Raw genomic sequence first — 17,801 nt, 5'->3', positions numbered from 1 at the left:
AGACCCCCAGTTCCCCTGGAGCAGCAGGTGGGGACCCTAAAGAGACTTAGAGCAGAGGGAGGACAGGGCTCGTGCTTTGCCAGCAGCCTCTCTACCCAGTCCCCAGCGACAAGTCCTCCTGAAGCCACCTCAGATGGTGCGCCAGGGGCTGGGCAGCCCGAGCCCCCCGGGCTCCACGCAGACTCATCCATGTGTCACCATCCTGCTGCTTCGGGGTTTGCTCTGGGAGGGTAGAAACGAGAGATGAAGCAGCACAGGAATGCTGCAGGGCCTCATGGTGAGCGACGCTTCATTGTGTGATGAGATGAACCTCTCCAGACCCTGTTTGGGGAAGAGCCTGAGTCACACCAGCATCTGAGTCATCCTGGCCCCAGCCAGGAGCGATGAGGTGGGAGCCGCAGCCTTGAGCCTCCCAACTACCACTTCCAGCCAGCTATGTCCATTCCTGGGCTTTGCTCCCTGGGTTTTTGGAGCTGTGGGTTCATGTCACTCTGCCATCACTTTCACCGCTAGCACAGGGACAAGGAGGCATGCCGACCCTGTCCCTCACCCTGGGGAAAGTTCCTGGCCACACGGCTGCCTGGCAGAGCCCTTCCCTCTGATCCTGGGGACAGCAGGGTCACCTCCTGGCCACCTCTTAGACTTTGTCTCCCTGCCACCTCCATGAATTTGGGGATGAGATCTGGTGCTTGCAGCCAGTCGGCCGTGCTGAGGCTGGCTCGCTCACCATGGCAGGACTGGATTTCGGAGAAGACCAACCCAGGGCAGACACCAGCACGTCACGTGTGCATGTGGGCATGGCACGAAACAGCTTCCGCAGGGTCTCATCCAGCTCCTAGGAACAGGGACAGTGGCTCAGACCCAGCGCAGCCCCTCTCCCTTCCTGCTGCCCGCAGGAGGTGATGCCGAGGTGGGATCTGAGCAGCAAGGTCATCTCCAGCCACAGACACGGTCAGCACCAAACTCCACGTCGGACTAGCCTTGAGCAGCATCCAGGAAGTAATAAATTGTCCAGTTTTGAATGGTGGATGCAGATCAAAGGGAATCCAACCAGCTTTTTAATCAGCCTACGATATTGTTTCCCTATCTGGCTACTTAAAAAAAAAAAATTAAATAGCCCCATTGTCTGTGCCTCACTAATGTTTAACATTTATTAAGGCAGTAACGAGCCCTCTATGGATTCACGGAGCTGGCTGCTCGTGGGTTGGAGGGGCAGCTCCTGCAGGGCTGGGAGGGTTGCCTACACCAAGACCCTCCAGGCCACTTCAGCTGCGCTCGGCTCCTGCCCCTGCAAGATGCGACTGCAGGAGGGCCCTTGTGATAAAGCAGCACTGGGGAGAGTTTTATCTCTGTTTGATCACACCAGCCTGAATGAGACCTGAATGAGCAGCATCCCTCAGCCCTGAGAAACCACACGCCGCATCGGATATTGGGCTAGTTCCGCTCCTCACCTTGTGTCTTCCTTCCATATCCTTCAGAGTTTGATGAGGACAAGGTGTTTGGCGCTCAGGCCAGCTTTAGTTTACAAATTAACGTATCAGCATTGTTCCTCATCAGGCAGGAATGTGCTTCCCTTCCTTCTCCCCCACCTTATCCCCATCCCCTTCGGAGCAAACTTCCTTCCTCCTGTAATCTGGAGCGGAAACCTCACCGCATATTTGAGCAGCTCGAAGAAAGCAGCTTGGTTTTCGCTGCCGTGACTTTGTGCCTTGAACCGGGGCTGCTCGGTCCCTGAGGCAGCCGGCGAGGCAGGGGAGGAGGAGGGTGAAGACTGTCCCGCTACCCATCCGCTGCTCTTCCAGCCAGATGCTCCCATCCAGCTCCCAGTTGCTCTGCTGCCGTTTTCAAACCAACCGGCGTATTTCTGGGCGCAGACCCAGCGCTGGCGAGCCTGGGGCTGGCTGCCCCGCACCACACACCCGGTGCTGGCCTCTCGCCGGGCATAGGAGAGGAGAGAGGTGTCGGTGCCACGTGAGGAGGGAGATTTGCATCAGGAGGATGTTCACTCCCTGGGAAATATCCCAGGACCAGACCCTTCCCACCAGCCTGCCAAGACGCAGGCATGACTCTCGGTCAAACAAGCTTCTCACCACTCTCCAGGCGTTCCCGTGTGTCCCACAGAGGGGTCTGGCTGTGTCACCCTGTCCCCAGGCCAGGACAATGGGCTGTACTGTGTCTTCTGGGGGAGCTGCTCGGTGGGAGCCGTGGGGCAACGCGTCCCGGTCCCACACCGCACAGCCAAACAAGCGCCCCAGGACCGTGTTTCTCAGGAGACACGGGCTCAAGCCAAGGCAGTTTGGTACAAGTGTGCTCAGATGCAGCAGGGATGTCAGCTAAGGCAATGCCACCAAAGTTGGACACCAGCGCAGATGGAGAGCCCTGTGACTCCGGGCAGGAGCAGGAGCCACTCTCCACCTCAGAAGGTGTCCCAGTTGGTGCTCAAACAGCATTTTCCCACTGTTGGGTAAGGTGGCTGGAGGTTATGGGCAGGGTTTGAGTGTCAAAAGAGCTGCAGCATTTCCAGAAGGGTAAGAACTGATGAGGGGAATCAGGATGATTAAAGGCCAAGCACCACATCCTGCACCAGGGCGAGGCGTGCAGGGATGCTCCTGCTGTTCCCCAAGAACAATGACCTCATATGGGGTTATGACCACGCTTGAGTCTCACACAGGTTTTAAGTCCAATTTGTCACAGACTGGGATGGAGGGAACATGCAAGAGCAGCATCTGTGGTGACATCCATGGGAAGTGGCATTCCCCAGCGCTGCCCCCCTGCCCCAGGTGTGGGTATCCCAGGGTGATTCCTGGAGCCTTCCCTTGTCCCTGGGGCTTCCTCAAATCACCTATGAGAGCTCTAGTCGTGGTGCCTGGCTCCCTGCAGAAGGCACAGGGCATCCACCCTGCAGGAGCGTGAGGTTTCTCTTGCAAACCCCAGCTCTTATCTTTAGGAGCTTTCTGCCTGCAGGACTGCTGGGGGCACTGCTGGGGGCTGCTGATGGCTCACAGTGTGATATGTCTGTGGGGAGAGCATCAGGCTGGTTCCATCCCCGTGCCTCCTGCTGTGAGCAGGGCAGCTTTCAGGCATGGCAGAGAAAGGGTTTTACCCTGAGAACCTCCCCTGCCCAGGGTCAGGGCTCCTTTCTCCTTCCACACAAAGGTGGGTCTCCACTACCGAGGTGATTTCCACCCAGCAACCACAACCCCAGCACCCCTGTCCCTGACTGCATCCCCGCACAGTGTCTGCCCCATCCCTGGAGGTTTTCGAGACCCCGTCAAGGTTGCATGGAGCTTGGAGCCCCCTGATCCAGTGGGAGGTGTCCCTGCCCACGGCTGTTGGAACTGGATGGGCTTTGAGGTCCCTTCCAACCAAAACCATTCCATGATTCTGTGGTTCTGTGATGCCTGTGGCCGAGCAGGTGGCATGACCTGAGCCCCGCGTCTCCCCACCAGGGCTCTGGCAACTTCTCTACCAAGAAGCCAGGAGGCAAAACACCAGCGGCAGAGGAAACCTTCGCGCTTCCTCCTGGCTCGCGGGGAGCCGAGCAGGCAGGTCGCGCTCCCTCACGCGCCTTTTGCTGGGTCTCTGCGCTGGGAAGAAAAGCTCTCGTCTTTCCCACGCTCTCCGACACATTTTAATGAATTAAGTGGGGGCACGCCCCCTCGCCGCCTGCCCCGGATCCGTCCCCCTGGCTCTCCAGCTCCCTTCGTGGAGGCCTCCGGGGGGTGGCTGGACTCTCGCCTGGCCCGCAGGATGGGCACTGCCCGCCTGGCTCTCCGGGATGAGGGCTGCGACGTGCCCAGCCCAACGCACTGCGGCTGCTGAGTCCTCCGGCAGTGCCGGTGGCAGCCAGACTTTATCTTCCTAGTGCAGCCTCTCACGAGAAAGGGGTATAAAATGTGGTGGTTACATCTCTAGAGGAGGGGAAATGAGGTCTATGCCTCTCAGTGTGAGCGTTTGCTGGAGGCATCGCAGAGCCCAGTCCCTCTCCCTGCCTCCCGCTGCTTCTGCAGCTCCAGCGCTCGCCGCCGCTTCCTCTCTTCCCAGAAGCGAGTGGATCAGTGGCTGCGTGGGATTGCTGGCTCTGCAGGGCAGCACCGCGCCACCAACGATCCTTCCAACACCCAAGTCACCAACGACCCTTCCAACACCCCAGCCAGCCGCACCGGAGCTGGCTTGGCTGCCGTGGCAAACCCGGCTGCTCTCCAGTTACAGAGCTGAGGCACAAATTGGAGCTGAAATGCAGGGTTTCAAAATTGCCTTTTTATTTTCCTTTTTTTTTTTCGGTATATTTTTGCTGTTTTCCCTCCCTCCTGGCGCTGTTCCCAGGCCGAGTCCTGCCCCCACCTGCCATCCCCGAACATTTGCATGGCTGGGTCCCTGCCCGGGCGCTTTATTTTTCTCACCAGTGTCACTGGCAAACACAGATTTGCTTGTGAGGAGGCAACGCCAGCCAAGCCCCAGACCGGGGAGGTGTGAGCAATTCCCACTCTCCCACGGCTCGCAGACGGCTCGGTACCTTGCAGGATGTGGCCCGTAAATGCACAAAATCAGCTGTTGCAGGATCATAGAATCATAGAATCACTAGGTTGGAAAAGATCCACTAGATCATCGAGTCCAACCACCTTAAGCCCCCAGACGCAATCACACCCCAGTTCTCCCTTTTCCACAAGAACACAGTGCTTCAATATGCTCACATCAGAAAGATGGGACTGGGAGAGCTCTGGCTTAGGGAACTCAGATGGGGTGAGACCTGGAGAACAGACAGGGATGGATGGGTCTGGATAGGATTTGGGGTGGTCTTCAATGTCCCTTCAACTCAATATCCTTCAACTTCAATGCCCCTTCAATGCAAACCACTCTATGATTCTATGATTCTATGATTCTATGATTCAATGATTCTATGATTCCATGGGATGAGCATATGGGGCAGGAGACACAGATAGGCTGGATGGGGACGGAGATGAGGGTGGGCATGGGCATGGGATGAGGCTGGAGATGGGAAGATGGACATGGAGATTGGCGTGGAGAGAGGAATGGGATGAGGAGGAGAAAAAAATCACTGCAGAAATGGACCCAAAGAAGTGGATCCTTAGGAGAGGAGAAACAGGAGGTGCTTTGCTGTCTCCTTACAGCCCAAATCAGGCTGGTTTAACATCCTTGAAGAACGGAGCCAGACCCGGCAAGGGCAGGAGCAGAGCCCCAGCCTTCCCAAGTGCCCTCCGGTCGTTTGACTGGCGCTCCAAGGGCGACGTATCCCCGACTGCTGCTTCTTTCAACAATTTAGCAGTTGGCTGGTCTCTTCCTTTTCCTCCCGGAGCGGATGGCCGCGGCGGCCAGGTGACAGCAGCTTGCCAGGCAGCTGCCCGCAGCGTGGCTGCCATCACCTCATTTTATGACAAGCTCCTTCCTTTCTTCCTGCACCTCCCGCCCGCTCCAGCTGACCAAATGCCCGGCAGATGCGGTGGGTGCCGCTTCCCACCAGCCTCCGCCGTTTGCTCTCCTGCCGGCCAAACGGGCGCAGGGAGGGCCCTTCTGGTGTGATTTTTTGGGTTAATGCACTGGGTTTGGTACCTTTTTTGCCTCTTTTCCTGCCTACACCTCCCAGTGCTCTCACAATGGGATCACAGCAGGTCCGACCCCGGAGAAAGCCCCGCGTGACCGAATTGAGTCCCCCTGGAGCTGGTGGGACCTGCTGGGGCTGCATCTTCTCCCCCCCCCAAAATCATTCCCACTCACAATCCCCGAAGCCCCAGCTGCGCACCCCGAGGGGCCTGGGGAGGTGACCCTGCAGCAAAACGGCATTACCGCAAAATGTGAGGGCGTTGGGGACCCCACAGTGACCCCAGCCCAGAGCGGAGCTCGGGTACTGGCACAGCTGGGCTCCAGCGGGGCGCTGCGGGGCTGGCTCGGCTCGGGGCCTGGCGGGGCTTGGATCAGCTCAGCACGGCTCAGCTCGGGGCTTTTCTCCGCTTGGCACGGCTTGGCTCAAGGCTTTTTTCCACTTGGCACGGCTTGGCACGGCTCAGCCCAGGGCTTTGCAGAGCTTGGCACAGCTCAGCTTGGCACGGCTCAGCTCAAGGCTTTTTCTCAGCTCAGCACGGCTCCGCTCGGGGCTTGGCTTGGCTCAGGGCTTTGCTGAGCTGGGTTTGGCTCGGCTCGGCTCGGCTCGGCTCGGTTCGGCTCGGCTCGGCGCTGGCGCCCCCTGCCTGCAGCCACCGCGCCGACCCGGAACAGACCCAGGCGGGCGGGGCCGAGCGGAGCCGAGCGGACCCGAACGGAGCCGAGCGAACCCGAGCGCAGCCCGGGCCGGCAGCGCCCCCCTCCGCCCCGCGCGGCTGGCGCGCAGTGGGCGGGGCTCCGGGCTCGGAGGGGGCGTGGTCTTTCCCCTGCCGTCCAATGGGCGCGCTCGTCTCCGGCCCCGCCCCCGTGACGTCACCGCCGCGCCATTGTTATGCAAATAAAAGGCGGCGTAAAAGGCCGTCGGCGCGGCGGCTCCGCTCAGAGCGGGCGGCGCGGGGGCGGCAGGCGGCGGCCCCGCTGGCAGCACCGCATGCCCGGGCGGGCGCAGGAGCAGGCGGCGGCGGCCCCGTCCATGCGGGCCGGCGGGGCGAGGGCGGCGGCATGAGCCAGAGCGAGGTGTCGGCGTGCGCGGCGCCGCCGCCCCCGAGCCAGCGCGTGTTCCAGGAGGCGGTGCGGCGCGGCAACACCAAGGAGCTGCAGTCCCTGCTCCAGAACATGACCAGCTGCGAGTTCAACGTCAACTCCTTCGGGCCCGAGGGCCAGACGGCGCTGCACCAATCGGTCATCGACGGCAACCTCGAGCTCGTCAAGCTGCTCGTCAAGTTCGGCGCCGACATCCGCCTGGCCAACCGCGACGGCTGGAGCGCCCTGCACATCGCCGCCTTCGGGGGCCACCAGGACATCGTCCTCTACCTGATCACCAAGGCCAAATACTCGGCCGGCGCCCGGTGATGCCGCCCCCCGACCCCCCCCCCCCGAGCTGCTCCCGCCCCGCCCGGGGCGCCCCCGGCGGAGGCCGCGGCCCCGAGCGCCCGTTCCTGCGCCCGGGGTGGGTCCCTCCGCCCTCCGAGGGTCGTTTTCCTACTGTAACGTGGTTGTTTTTCTCCTCCATCTACCTCGGCTGCACTCACAGTATTCACGGTTTCAGTTTGACGTCTGGTCAGATGCTTTAAAGGCTCCCCGTGTGTCCCCTCCCCGCCCCCCGCTAATATTTAATCCTCGCTCCCTCCGACTTAAAAAAGTATTCTGGCTCAGAAACGAGTTCATTTCAAGGCTCCCGGGGCTGCCGGTACCCGTGTCACCCGGGCCGGGGGCAGCGGCAGAGCCTGCGTCTCCTCCTCTGGCATCTCCTCCTCTGGCATCTCCCCGTATCTTCCCACCACCGATGCGTTTTCATCCCCGATGACTGTTGGAACACGGCCGACCCGCTCCTCTCGCTCCGGTTGCTCCTTTTTATCGTCTCCATTCAAGCTGAGTTTTCTGCTTTGGTTTGCTTTTTTGGGGGGTGTCTTGAAGAAAACCCGCACACCCGCTCCTTGAAGCCGTTCAGCACGCGTGAGATCCCAGGAAAAGACATTGCGTCCTTCTGAGTTTGTGTGTCAAGGGGGATTAGCAAATCCTGGACTTCTTTACTATTTTTTTCTTCTTCTTCTTAAAGAAAAAACACCGAGTGACCCAGACTCTAGAGCAGAGGATTTGCTTTTGCACAGGGAAGGGGTGTGAGCGCTCTCTGCTGCCTGGAGAGGCCGGGAAACTACTGAAAAATAGCTTGGGAACTTATTATTTTTTCCTTGTGGTGAACTTGGATAACACTTCTCAATGCAGAACGATTCACTCGACGTGTGTAGAGTCACCCGCCTTTTATATTATATATATATATGCCTGAGTGTATATATATTTATAAAAGAAACGGAGGAAGAAGAGGAAGACACCTGAAGGCGCATTTTGAAGTGACTGCACGTATAATCGCAAATGCTGCTTTTTTATTGCTATGGCACAAGAACATCCATGGGGAAAATGCGGAAGATTTCAGAAGTCTCCTTTCTCCCGCTGGTCTTTCAGCCCTCTTCTCTTCGTCTGCACTAAAACCATCCGTGTCACTGCCATCTCCCCGCTCTTTCCTCTCTTGCTCCCTGCATCCAAACCGTTCCGATTAAAAACAAAAAAAAAGAAAATTAGTTACCTGCTGGTTTATTTGGGTTGTGTCTTAACTATTTATCATGTATGTATATATTTGTGGGTGAAGATTGTGAGCCTGGGCTTGTTTGAAGCTGGTGTTGAGTGTTTCGTAAAACATGGTTTGGGAAATATGCCTTTTTTCTTTATTTTTGTTCCTAGTCTTAAAACTAAAATGAAACTTGAGTCTGCCGTGATGATTTCCCATTGCACTGAATGTTCTGCTTTGTCTCTGATGGTTTCACCTGCAGTTTGGTTTTGGTTTGCTCCATGTCAACAATTTGAGATGATTTTGTCAAAGCTCCAGATTGAAAGAAGAAAAAGAAGGCAAGCCCTGTCGAAAGCACCTACTGTCAATGCTGTAACTTGCAAGGAACTGCTTGGCCGAAGCCTTTCTGTGAGCATGGAAGGGGGCGTCCAGCGCTTCCTCTGGTGCTTCTGTGTGATGGTTACGGGGTGGGAACAAGATCTTTTCTAGCGAGGTTTTTATCGTCGTTACCAGATGGTTGCACATTTATATTTTTTTTTTTTTTGCCTAAATGGATTTGCCACAATGAAATGTCATAACATTTATGACATGGTATTAAAAAGTGTATTGTAAAGCCAAGTTCTAGATGGATTTTTTAAAAGAAATCTTGGTTATAAACCCAGTCTAAAGGGAGCTCTGTCCAGTGTTGTAAAGACAACATGATGTAACCCATATTTATATTTTTATAAAATACCTATTAAGACTGTGAATCTCCTGTGTGAATTGCTGGGTGAGTTGTTTCAGAAAAGTATTGTTCCTTTCCAGCTTCCTGGAGCTTTAGACGTGCTGAGATTTTTGGGAAACTGTCCGTTGGGGAAGGGGGTTTGCTCTGAAATTATGAGTTGATGTATTTTTACATCCCTTTGTATTGTACTGAAAAGCTGCTGCCCTCCCTAGTCCCTAGAGTTTCAATTTTCTATGCAACCCCCACACCCCCCCATCTCTCTTGATCCTGAGAAGTAAAAGGGATGCAGATTTGATTCCAATTGAAATGAGGGTCCCCTCGTCCCCCTTGTTGGCTCATCGTGCTGCTGACCCTTCACGCCAAAACGGGGAGTACAAGAGAAAATAAAAGAGGCAGGTGGGGGAGACTCCTTCGTGCATGACTGGTTGCCTTCCGGCAGTCATCTTTTTAATTAATTATTATTATTTTTGTAAGAAGAATATATTGATAATGTCAGTGAAATAAGCAGACATTGAAGCTGATGCACAGATTACTCCAGAAAGGAGTTTTTCTGTAGATTTTTCTTTAGATGCGAATACCTTTTTTAATTATGTTAATTAATGTTAAGAATTTTTAGGCTTATATTGAAGCTGTATGTGGGTCACTATATGATCATTTCTAACTGGATAAAGTCTGTACAGTACAGCGTATTCCTGAGTGTAAGATAGAGACGTGTAGCCCCAGAGTGCGAAATTTATAAATAAATTTTTCATTGATCTTTTTATAAAAAAAAACAAAAAAAATAAAAATGGCTTTTTCTGTTTGTTCTTTCCCTTGGGCTTCTGGGGTGGGGAGTCTCTGTTTTGGTGTCTGAACCTGCAGCTCCTCTGGGGTTCATCCCTGAAAGGTGATGCCTGGGGTGCGGCTTGAGGAGCTGCAGCCCCTGCAGGGTTGGAATAAACTCCTGGGGTTGGGGTGGGGTTGATGTCCTGTTTGCTGCATCCCAGGGTTTGGAGGCAGGGGGAGAGGTGAGGTCTGGGTGGGACATTTGGGGGTCCTAAGGAAGCCACCTGCCCTGAGGGAGAGGGGTAGGACCTGCTGTGGCTCTGTCCCAGCAGCAGCGGTCGTAGAGTCATGGGACGGGTTGGGTTGGAAGGGACCTTAAAGCCCGTCCAATTCCACCTGCTGCCATGGGCAGGGACACCTCCCACTGGATCAAGGGGCTCAAAGTTCCATTCCGCCTGGAATGGGGCATCACCTGGCTCCCCGCAATCCTTCCCCAGCTCTTTTTACCCCACTCCGGACCCCAGTGAGGGTTTAAGATGCCCTGGTCCTTAGCAAGCCCTGGGCTGGGATGATGGGGACATCTCCAGCTGGAAAGGAGTAGTGGCTTCATCCCCCCCTGGAAGGGCATGGGATGAGGATTGGCATGGGGTCTCCAGTCCCGAAGGCAGCTTCCTCCCCTTGCATGGCTCAGGGAAGGCTGGTGCCTGAAAGCAGGCTGTGCCCTGCGCTTTTGGAGGCTTTCCAGGCAGGATTTGGCCACTGTGGGGAGTGGGAAAGGCAGAGGCAGCCCCATTCCTGTCCCGGCCGGGCTCTGCCTGTGGCTCTGGGAGCAGGGTGAGGGCAAACCTCCCTCGCTGGCACTATCCTGTATTTTTGGATGAAGCTTTTCCTACATCCATAATTTTACCGCTCTGGAAACAGGCCAAAATCCCCAGGAAATGTGTTCTGTGCCCGGTTTGGCTCCAAGATGTGGGTTCCCAGGGATGCCAGAGCAGTGTCCTGCAAATGGCAGCGGGGAGGAAACATGCAGAAAAGGCTCAGTGTGACCCTTCCAGGTTGGCCAAGGTCTGCTCTGATGTGCCAAGCCCCGTGCCGTCCTCTGCCAGCGTGGGACGGTGCCTGGGACGGGCACAGCCAGCTGACCCGGGGTGCCCTGGGGACACGCAGCCAGTGCGGGAAGGACAAGTACCCAGGAACCCGCCTGGTTTTGAGCAAGCAAACAAGGGCGATGGTGCCAAACCCAGATATTGCAGCTGCTGGTCCTGCGGGTTTGTCAGCAGGGGTCTCGTGGCACTGAGAGCCACGACCAAGTCTATGGGATGCAGAGAGGGGTGAGCATCGCTTCCCTCTCCAGCAATGGCGCGCTCTTGTCCCGCTTGGCCACTGCATGACACTGACCCACCAGCGAGTGCCACCAACCCTCTGGCCATCGCAGTGTCCCCCAGGGCTGGGGGCTGCAGGGTCCCACACGCGGGAGCTGCTCCCCCCAGCTTGGGGTCCAGGCGCCTGCTCCGGGTCACCACAGGGCTGGGCTTAGCCCCAGGATTCCTTGCTATTCACCTTGTCCCAGGGTCTCAGCCAGCCAGGACCTCGAGGATGGGGTTTTCCAAGGAAACGCAACATTCCTGCACACAGCTCCTCCCTCCCCGGGGCAGAGATGGACTCTGGGGGCTGCAGCAGCCCCTTTGCAGGGAGTTTGGGCTGGGCAGTTGGACACAAGTCGCAGCCTCCTGGTGCCAAGCCCAGCACCCGCAATGCCACCCTGCATTCCTGGGCTCCCACGTGCGGCAGCCGGGATGCTCTGAGGGTGCAGCTGAACCCCAACCCCGAGGGGCTGGCCCCAGCTCTGGGCTCCCCACACAGCCCGTGGCCAGCTCACTTCCCAGTTGTCCTCTCTACAGAAACCCCATCCAAGAAATCTAGGAACTCCAAAGACTTGCTTTTTTTTTCCATTTTCTTTTATTTTTTTTCCTTTTTCTATTTTTGCTCCAATAACACAAAAATACTGGAGTGTTTGGTGGCGTAAGCACATTCTTCTGGCATTTTTGCGTGGCCCTGGCTGCACATTATTGTCCACTGGCCGCATTACGTAGGTGCTGTTGTTCCAAGAGAAACCAAAGCAAGAATCTGAACTTTCAAGTGCTTCCTGCCATTGTCTTTTGCTTTTGTTTGTGCTACTGACTCCAAACCAGATGGATCGGGCTCCCCTCCAGCCGCGGGGGCGATGGGAAGTCAACACAGCCCGGTGAGGTTTGACAGCTTTGTCTTCTCTTCTATTGCCCTTCATCCGTCAAGCGCAGCCATCGGAGCTGAATCGTCCAGCGCATATGGATGGGGAGGGGGGAGGAGGTGGGATTTTATTTGAATTTCAGGGAGCTTAACACAGTAAGTAATGAATGAGAAAGAAAGACGGCGAGCAGGCGAGCGAGAGGGGATGGGCTGTAATCAAAATTCAGGACATTTTAAATAGATGCTTTGTTGGGCGCTTGTATGACTATGATAGTGCCGCAGCCTGCGGATCCCAACAGGAGTTACCTTTTTTTAAAGAAAAAAATCACAATTGCCCACTGTTTGGTGCCGGGGAGGAGCCAGTGGCTCGATCCGTCCGGCCAGGCTCTATATTCTGTCTCTTCTTGATGCTTTCTGGGCTCCGTCCCCACTGTGTGGGTGGGAGGTGGGGTGGCAGTTGGCAGCACTGGGGGGTCCACAGCACATCACGCAGGATGTCACCGCTCATCATTATAACCCATTTGGCTGCTGACCCAGTGCTGCTGTGGTGTTTGGTGCTCAGTCTCAATGCAAAGGTCGTGGCCTCCAGGATCCTTCCCATGCTGGTTATAATTAATTAATTAATGGCTATAAACCAGAGAGGGGCAGATTTAGACAGGAATTTCTTCACAATGAAGGTGGGGAGGCCCTGGCCCAGGTTTCCCAGGGAAGTTGTGGCTGCCCCAGCCCTGGAGGTGTTCAAGGCCAGGTCGGATGCGACCTTGGGCAGCCTGATCCAATGGGAGGTGTCCCTGCCCATGGCAGGAGGGTTGGAATTAGATGATCTTTAAGGCCCCTTCTAACTCAATCCATTCCATTATTCTATGATTCTGGAGCTCATCACCTCATTCCTGTGGCAGGGAGCTGGTGTGAGGTGTTCCTGCAGTGCGAACAGCCCTCACACCTCGCCACAAGGTGGGTGCAGGGATTTCAGCACCAAGACCCCGTGCCCTAAGTCACTGCCGCTCTGCAGACCTCGACGCCCAGGGGGCTGTGTCACCCCAGGGAAGCTCCCAGGCCTGGGATGCATCAAGGGGACCGCAGGCAGTGCCTGCTTCTTGGTGGCAGGGAACGACACTGCTCCTTACTGTGGGCAGGAGAAACATCTTCTCTCCCCAAAAACTCTTCAGGAGTTGTGTCCCAGCACCACCATGGGCACCTGTCTCTTAGGTGCCCAGCACGAGACCTCTGGTCTGACACCAGGTGCAACACAGACCTGCCGATGCAATGTAGTTTTTGGCTTCTTCATGTGAGGTTTCTCTTCCTGACCCTGAAGAAATAGCTAACAGGACAACACCTTGGTTTGGCTTTTTCTGGGGAGGAGAGCGGATTGGGCTTGTGTCTGGAGGGGTGGAAGGCTGCTTGGACAGAGGGCTGGCTGGGAAGGGGTGGGGAACAGCTGGGGGTCGCCAGGGACGTGGAGGGATGAAGGAATGGAGGGATGGGGGTGGTTGGAGGGATCACTGGGGACATGGAGGGGTGGAGGAATGGAGAGATGGGGCGTGGTTGGGGAAGGAGAGGGGAGTAGAGGCAGACGGACAGAGGGATGGGTAGAAGAATGAACCGATGCAAAGCTGTGGACTGCTGGATGAATGGCTGAGGGGTGGCTGGGACAACTATTCTAGTAGGAAACTCCTGGTCCTGAATCAAACAGCGTTCTGTGTGTTGGAGTGGTCTCTGAGGGCCAGGCAGGGAGAGCAGCACCTCCAGCAGCAACCTCACAAGGTGGCAGACCTTGGCCTGGCTGAGCTGGAGATGTCCTCCTGCTGCTATTTAGACAGGTTCCCCCCTCCCGTCCTGATCTGGGCAGCAGCCCTGGCATGCTGGAGGAGTGCAGCGGAGCTGCTGGGGCTGCTGGGGGCAGCAATCCATCCGTGAGCATCAGTTCCAGTGTCTCCAGCTGGGCAGTGCATGGTGGGCTGTCCTCAGCCATGGTCAGCACTTACTCACTGACAAATCCATCCTCCTTCTCTCTGATACAGTCCAGCACCAAACACAGCTTCATAATCATCCTGGGCAGAATCATAGAATCCCTAGGTTGGGAAAGACCTTTGAGGTCATCAAGTCAACCGTTCCTGTCCACTACAAAATCAGATCCCTAAGCAACTTGCCTCCCCATCTTTTGAACACCTCCAGGGATGGAGACTACACCATCTCCCTGGGCCACCTCTGCCAGCACTGAGAACCCTTTCAGTGAAGAAGTTTCTGCTGATGTCCATTCTGAATCTGCCCTGGTGCAGCTTGAGGCCATTCCCTCTTGTCCTGTCACTTGGGCAAAGAGACCAACATCCATCTCTCTATAACCTCCTTTCAGGCAGTTGTAGACCGCGATGAGGTCTCCCCTCAGCCTCCTCTTCGCCAGGCTAAACAGCCCCAGGTCCCTCAGCTGCTCCTCATAAGACTTGTAGAATGGATAGAGATGCTGCCGCTGGTGGGGAGGACCCCGGACAGCCCAGCGTGGGGATGCAGCCGGCCGCTCCCATGCAGCCTAGAGAAGCAGGGTTGACCCAGAGAGCATCCCCCAGCAACCTGGGGCAGGTGGTTTGTGCTCTGAGAGCTGAGGGCAAAACGAGCAGGTCTCCTGGCCCCAAATGGATTCTACAACCACAGAGAGCCTCTGCCTGGAAACCGCATCTCTGGGGCTTCCTGTCATCTCTGGGGCTTCCTCTCATCCCAGCAGCCTCCTCTCATCCCTGGGAGTGCACTGCTACCTCAGTGTTTGTTTTCTCCAGCTGAAGAAACCCTTCCTGCCTCTGCCCAGTGAACATCAATGTCATTTGTGTTCAAGGCCAGGTTGGATGGGACCTTGAGCAATCGGATCCAGCAGGAGGTGTCCCTGCCCATGGCAGGGGTGTTGGAATTAGATGATCTTTAAGGTCCCTTCCAACTCAAGCCATTCCATTATTCTGCAATTCTTCACAGTGCAGTTGATCACCAGCTTCCAAATGTGCCCAGACCTCTCCCAGGTTTTCTGCCCAGGACCAGATCTCTGCCCACTCCTGCTGGGATGTCTCAGCGTGGTCATCCCTCCAGGAGCAGGGGAAAGAGTGGTCACAAGCTCCCTGGACACCTGATTTCCTTTAACTATGCCTGAACCGTTCAATTATCCAGTGGCTGGAGGGCTCTGCTGGGGAGCTGGAGGCACAGGCTGTGTGTTCTCCTGCTGCCCCATCCCATGCCCCAGGAGCCCCACGGGGCAGCACTGGGTCCTGCACCAGCTCAGCACCCTTGGGAGCTGCTGCACTCGCTTGGGAGCTGCTGCACTTGCTGGCAACACTCCCTGGATGCCTCAGTTTTTAAATTCACCAGCCACGGGGCTCTGGGCACCCCGAATCCCTGCAAGAAGAGGGGTGCAGGGGGGGCTGGGGCAGCAGGGCTGTGGGGAGGGGAGGGTGCCGGCCTCGCCCTGCAGAGCCAGGATCCGACCCTCGGCCCCAGCTCAGCACCCGCCCGGGGCCACTGTCCCCACTGGGTCCCCGCATTTCACCCTCGCTCGCATTCACAGCCACGGTGACAACTCTGAGCCGCCCCCCGTCCCCTTTTCCACTCCCCACTCCCCCTCATTCAAAGCCTCCGTCCTTTTAAGCTATTTTTTTCCCCCTCCTATTCATTTCCCGGCCGCCTCTGTCCTTTTCTCCTGCCTAGCCCCTCTCCGAGCAGCTGCTATGCTAATAAGCATGAGGCAGAAAAGGGAGCGAGCTTTTGCAGTGGCTGAGGAGGAGAAAAAGACCCCAGAGCCCTCCAAATGCTAAATAAATCCAAGGCTGGAGCAGCATCCCCGAACAAAGAGGCCTGGCCTCCCCCCTCTCTTCCCCTCTTCCCAATTCCACCACCTTTTCACATTCAAATCCATTAAACAGCGAGCAGAAAGACCCTGAGTATTCATAGCATTGCATTAAAGAGAGAGCCCCACGGTCCCTCTCGTCCCAGCCTGTGGAGGGAAGGGCTCCACATCCCTGCCGGGCTGGGAAACACCGGGCTCCGGCTCCTTGGCACGGCAGGAGAGGGACAAAAGCCCCCCGGCCACCACAAAGGGACAGGAGGTGCCTTTCACCTTGTATCCCAGGTTTCTCCCCAACCCGGGACCCCTGGGCTTCTCTGTCAGGATGGGGCTCCTGGTTTGTGCCAGCAGCATGGGCAGCGGTCAGGGGTTGGGTGAGAACAGAATCACAGAATCACCAGGTTGGAAAAGACCCTCAGGATCATCGAGTCCAACCATTCCCATCAATCACTAACCCATGTCCCTCAGCACCTCATCCACCCGTCCCTTAAACCCCTCCAGGGAAGGTGACTCAACCCCCTCCCTGGGCAGCCTCTGCCAGTGCCCAATGAACTTTTCTGTGAAATATTTTTTCCTGATGCCCAGCCTGACCCTCCCCTGCCGGAGCTTGAGGCCATTCCCTCTCGTTCTGTCCCCTGTCACTTGGGAGAAGAGGCCAGCTCCCTCCTCTCCACAACCTCCTTTCAGGTAGTTGGAGAGAGCAATGAGGTCTCTTCTCCAGGCTAAACACTCCCAGCTCCCTCAGCTGCTCGGCGTAGGACTTGCTCTCCAGCCCCTTCACCAGCTTCCAGGAATCACAGGGGATTAGAGAGTCCAGGGGTGCAACAAGGTGAGGACCTCGTGTCTCCTGCGTTATGGCAGTGACTGGGCAATGGGGACACCCAAGTCATAGGGTGGCAAATGTCTCTCACAGACAATTTCAGTGGGTTCCTAGTCATAGAATAATAGAATCACTAGGTTGGAAAAGGCCACTGAGATCATTGAGTCCAACTGTCCCTGTTTACTACTAAACCCTGAGCACCTCATCTCCCTGTCTTCTAAACCCCTCCAGGGATGGGGACTCTGCCACCTCCCTGGGCAGCCTCTGCCAGGGCCTGAGAATCCTTGTGGTGAAGCATTTTTACTGATGTCCAATCTGAACCTGCCCTGGTGCAACTTGAGGCCATTCCCTTTCATCATATCCGCAGTCATTTGGGAGAAGAGACCAACCCCCATCTCTCTACAACCTCCTTTCAGGCAGTCCTAGAGAGCAATGAGGTCTTCCTTCAGCCTCCTTTTCTCCAGGCCAAACAGCCCCAGGTCGTTCAGCCACTGCTCATAAGCCTTGTTCTCCAGCCCCTTCCCCAGCTTTGTTGCCTTCCTCTGCACACACCCTCCAGGACCTGGACACACTTGAGGGAGAGTGAGAAGGGGGAGGGTTCCTGCAGGGCTGGGCACAGCCGAGGGTCACTGCAACGTGCCCACCAGCCCCTGAGTGTGGAGTAACCACCTCTGCCGCACCACGGCAGGTGCTCACCCAGTTACCTCATGCTGAAAATGGAGGTTCTTACACCAAAATTATTTCCTACCCATTTTGCCTATTTTGCCCTAGAGACACCTTCCTGGTGTGAAGACCTCATCCTCGGAGCAAGAGGACGCAGTGGTGGATGTGGGTGCGGAGGTGAGCTCCATGTCAACTGTTGAGGCTGGCAGTGGGTGGTGGGATGCCTCAAGGGATCCTTTTCTCTGGAGAAGGAATAGAAGGGAATTTTCCTTTCCTGCCTTCTGGGATGGAAATGGAGATGCACATCCAGGAAGAGTTCATGTTCTGCTCCGGTACCAAATCCAGGAGTAACATCCAGGAGATGGGGATTTCAGTACCAACTATTGGAAAATGTTTTAAAACCATGGGTTTGAATGTGTAAGGATTGAAGCTGTCTGAGTGATGCCAGCTGGACCGTGGACACTGTGATGGCCACATGCGTTGCTTAGGAAGCAGCAGTAACTGGGACCCTGCCCGCTCAGCTTTGTCAGTGGAGTGGGATTCAGCTCTGACCACCAGGTGTCCATCAGAGGTGTCTGGGCTCTTTTGCAGTCTG

The 17,801-nt window shown here is 56.2% G+C and overlaps 1 protein-coding gene across 1 annotated transcript; it reads left to right on the top strand.

Moving 5' to 3' along the window:
• The first annotated feature begins 6,522 nt into the window (after positions 1-6,522).
• On the top strand, positions 6,523-9,432 carry NRARP (NOTCH regulated ankyrin repeat protein). The gene has a single exon (XM_069873270.1). It carries the CDS (start codon positions 6,622-6,624, stop codon positions 6,970-6,972), a length of 351 nt encoding a protein of 116 aa, XP_069729371.1. The 5' UTR covers positions 6,523-6,621; the 3' UTR covers positions 6,973-9,432.
• Positions 9,433-17,801: the final 8,369 nt, after the last annotated feature.

The sequence above is a fragment of the Phaenicophaeus curvirostris genome, chromosome 20 (assembly GCF_032191515.1).
Source record: "Phaenicophaeus curvirostris isolate KB17595 chromosome 20, BPBGC_Pcur_1.0, whole genome shotgun sequence".
NCBI lineage: Eukaryota > Metazoa > Chordata > Aves > Cuculiformes > Cuculidae > Phaenicophaeus > Phaenicophaeus curvirostris.
The sequence above is the reverse complement of the archived record's forward strand: the minus strand, read 5'-3'. Positions and strand labels throughout refer to the sequence as shown.

What these genes read in the sequence shown, in the direction of transcription:
- NRARP (XM_069873270.1), top strand. Translation starts at nt 6,622, where the DNA reads ATGAGCCAGAGCGAGGTGTCGGCGTGCGCGGCGCCGCCGCCCCCGAGC.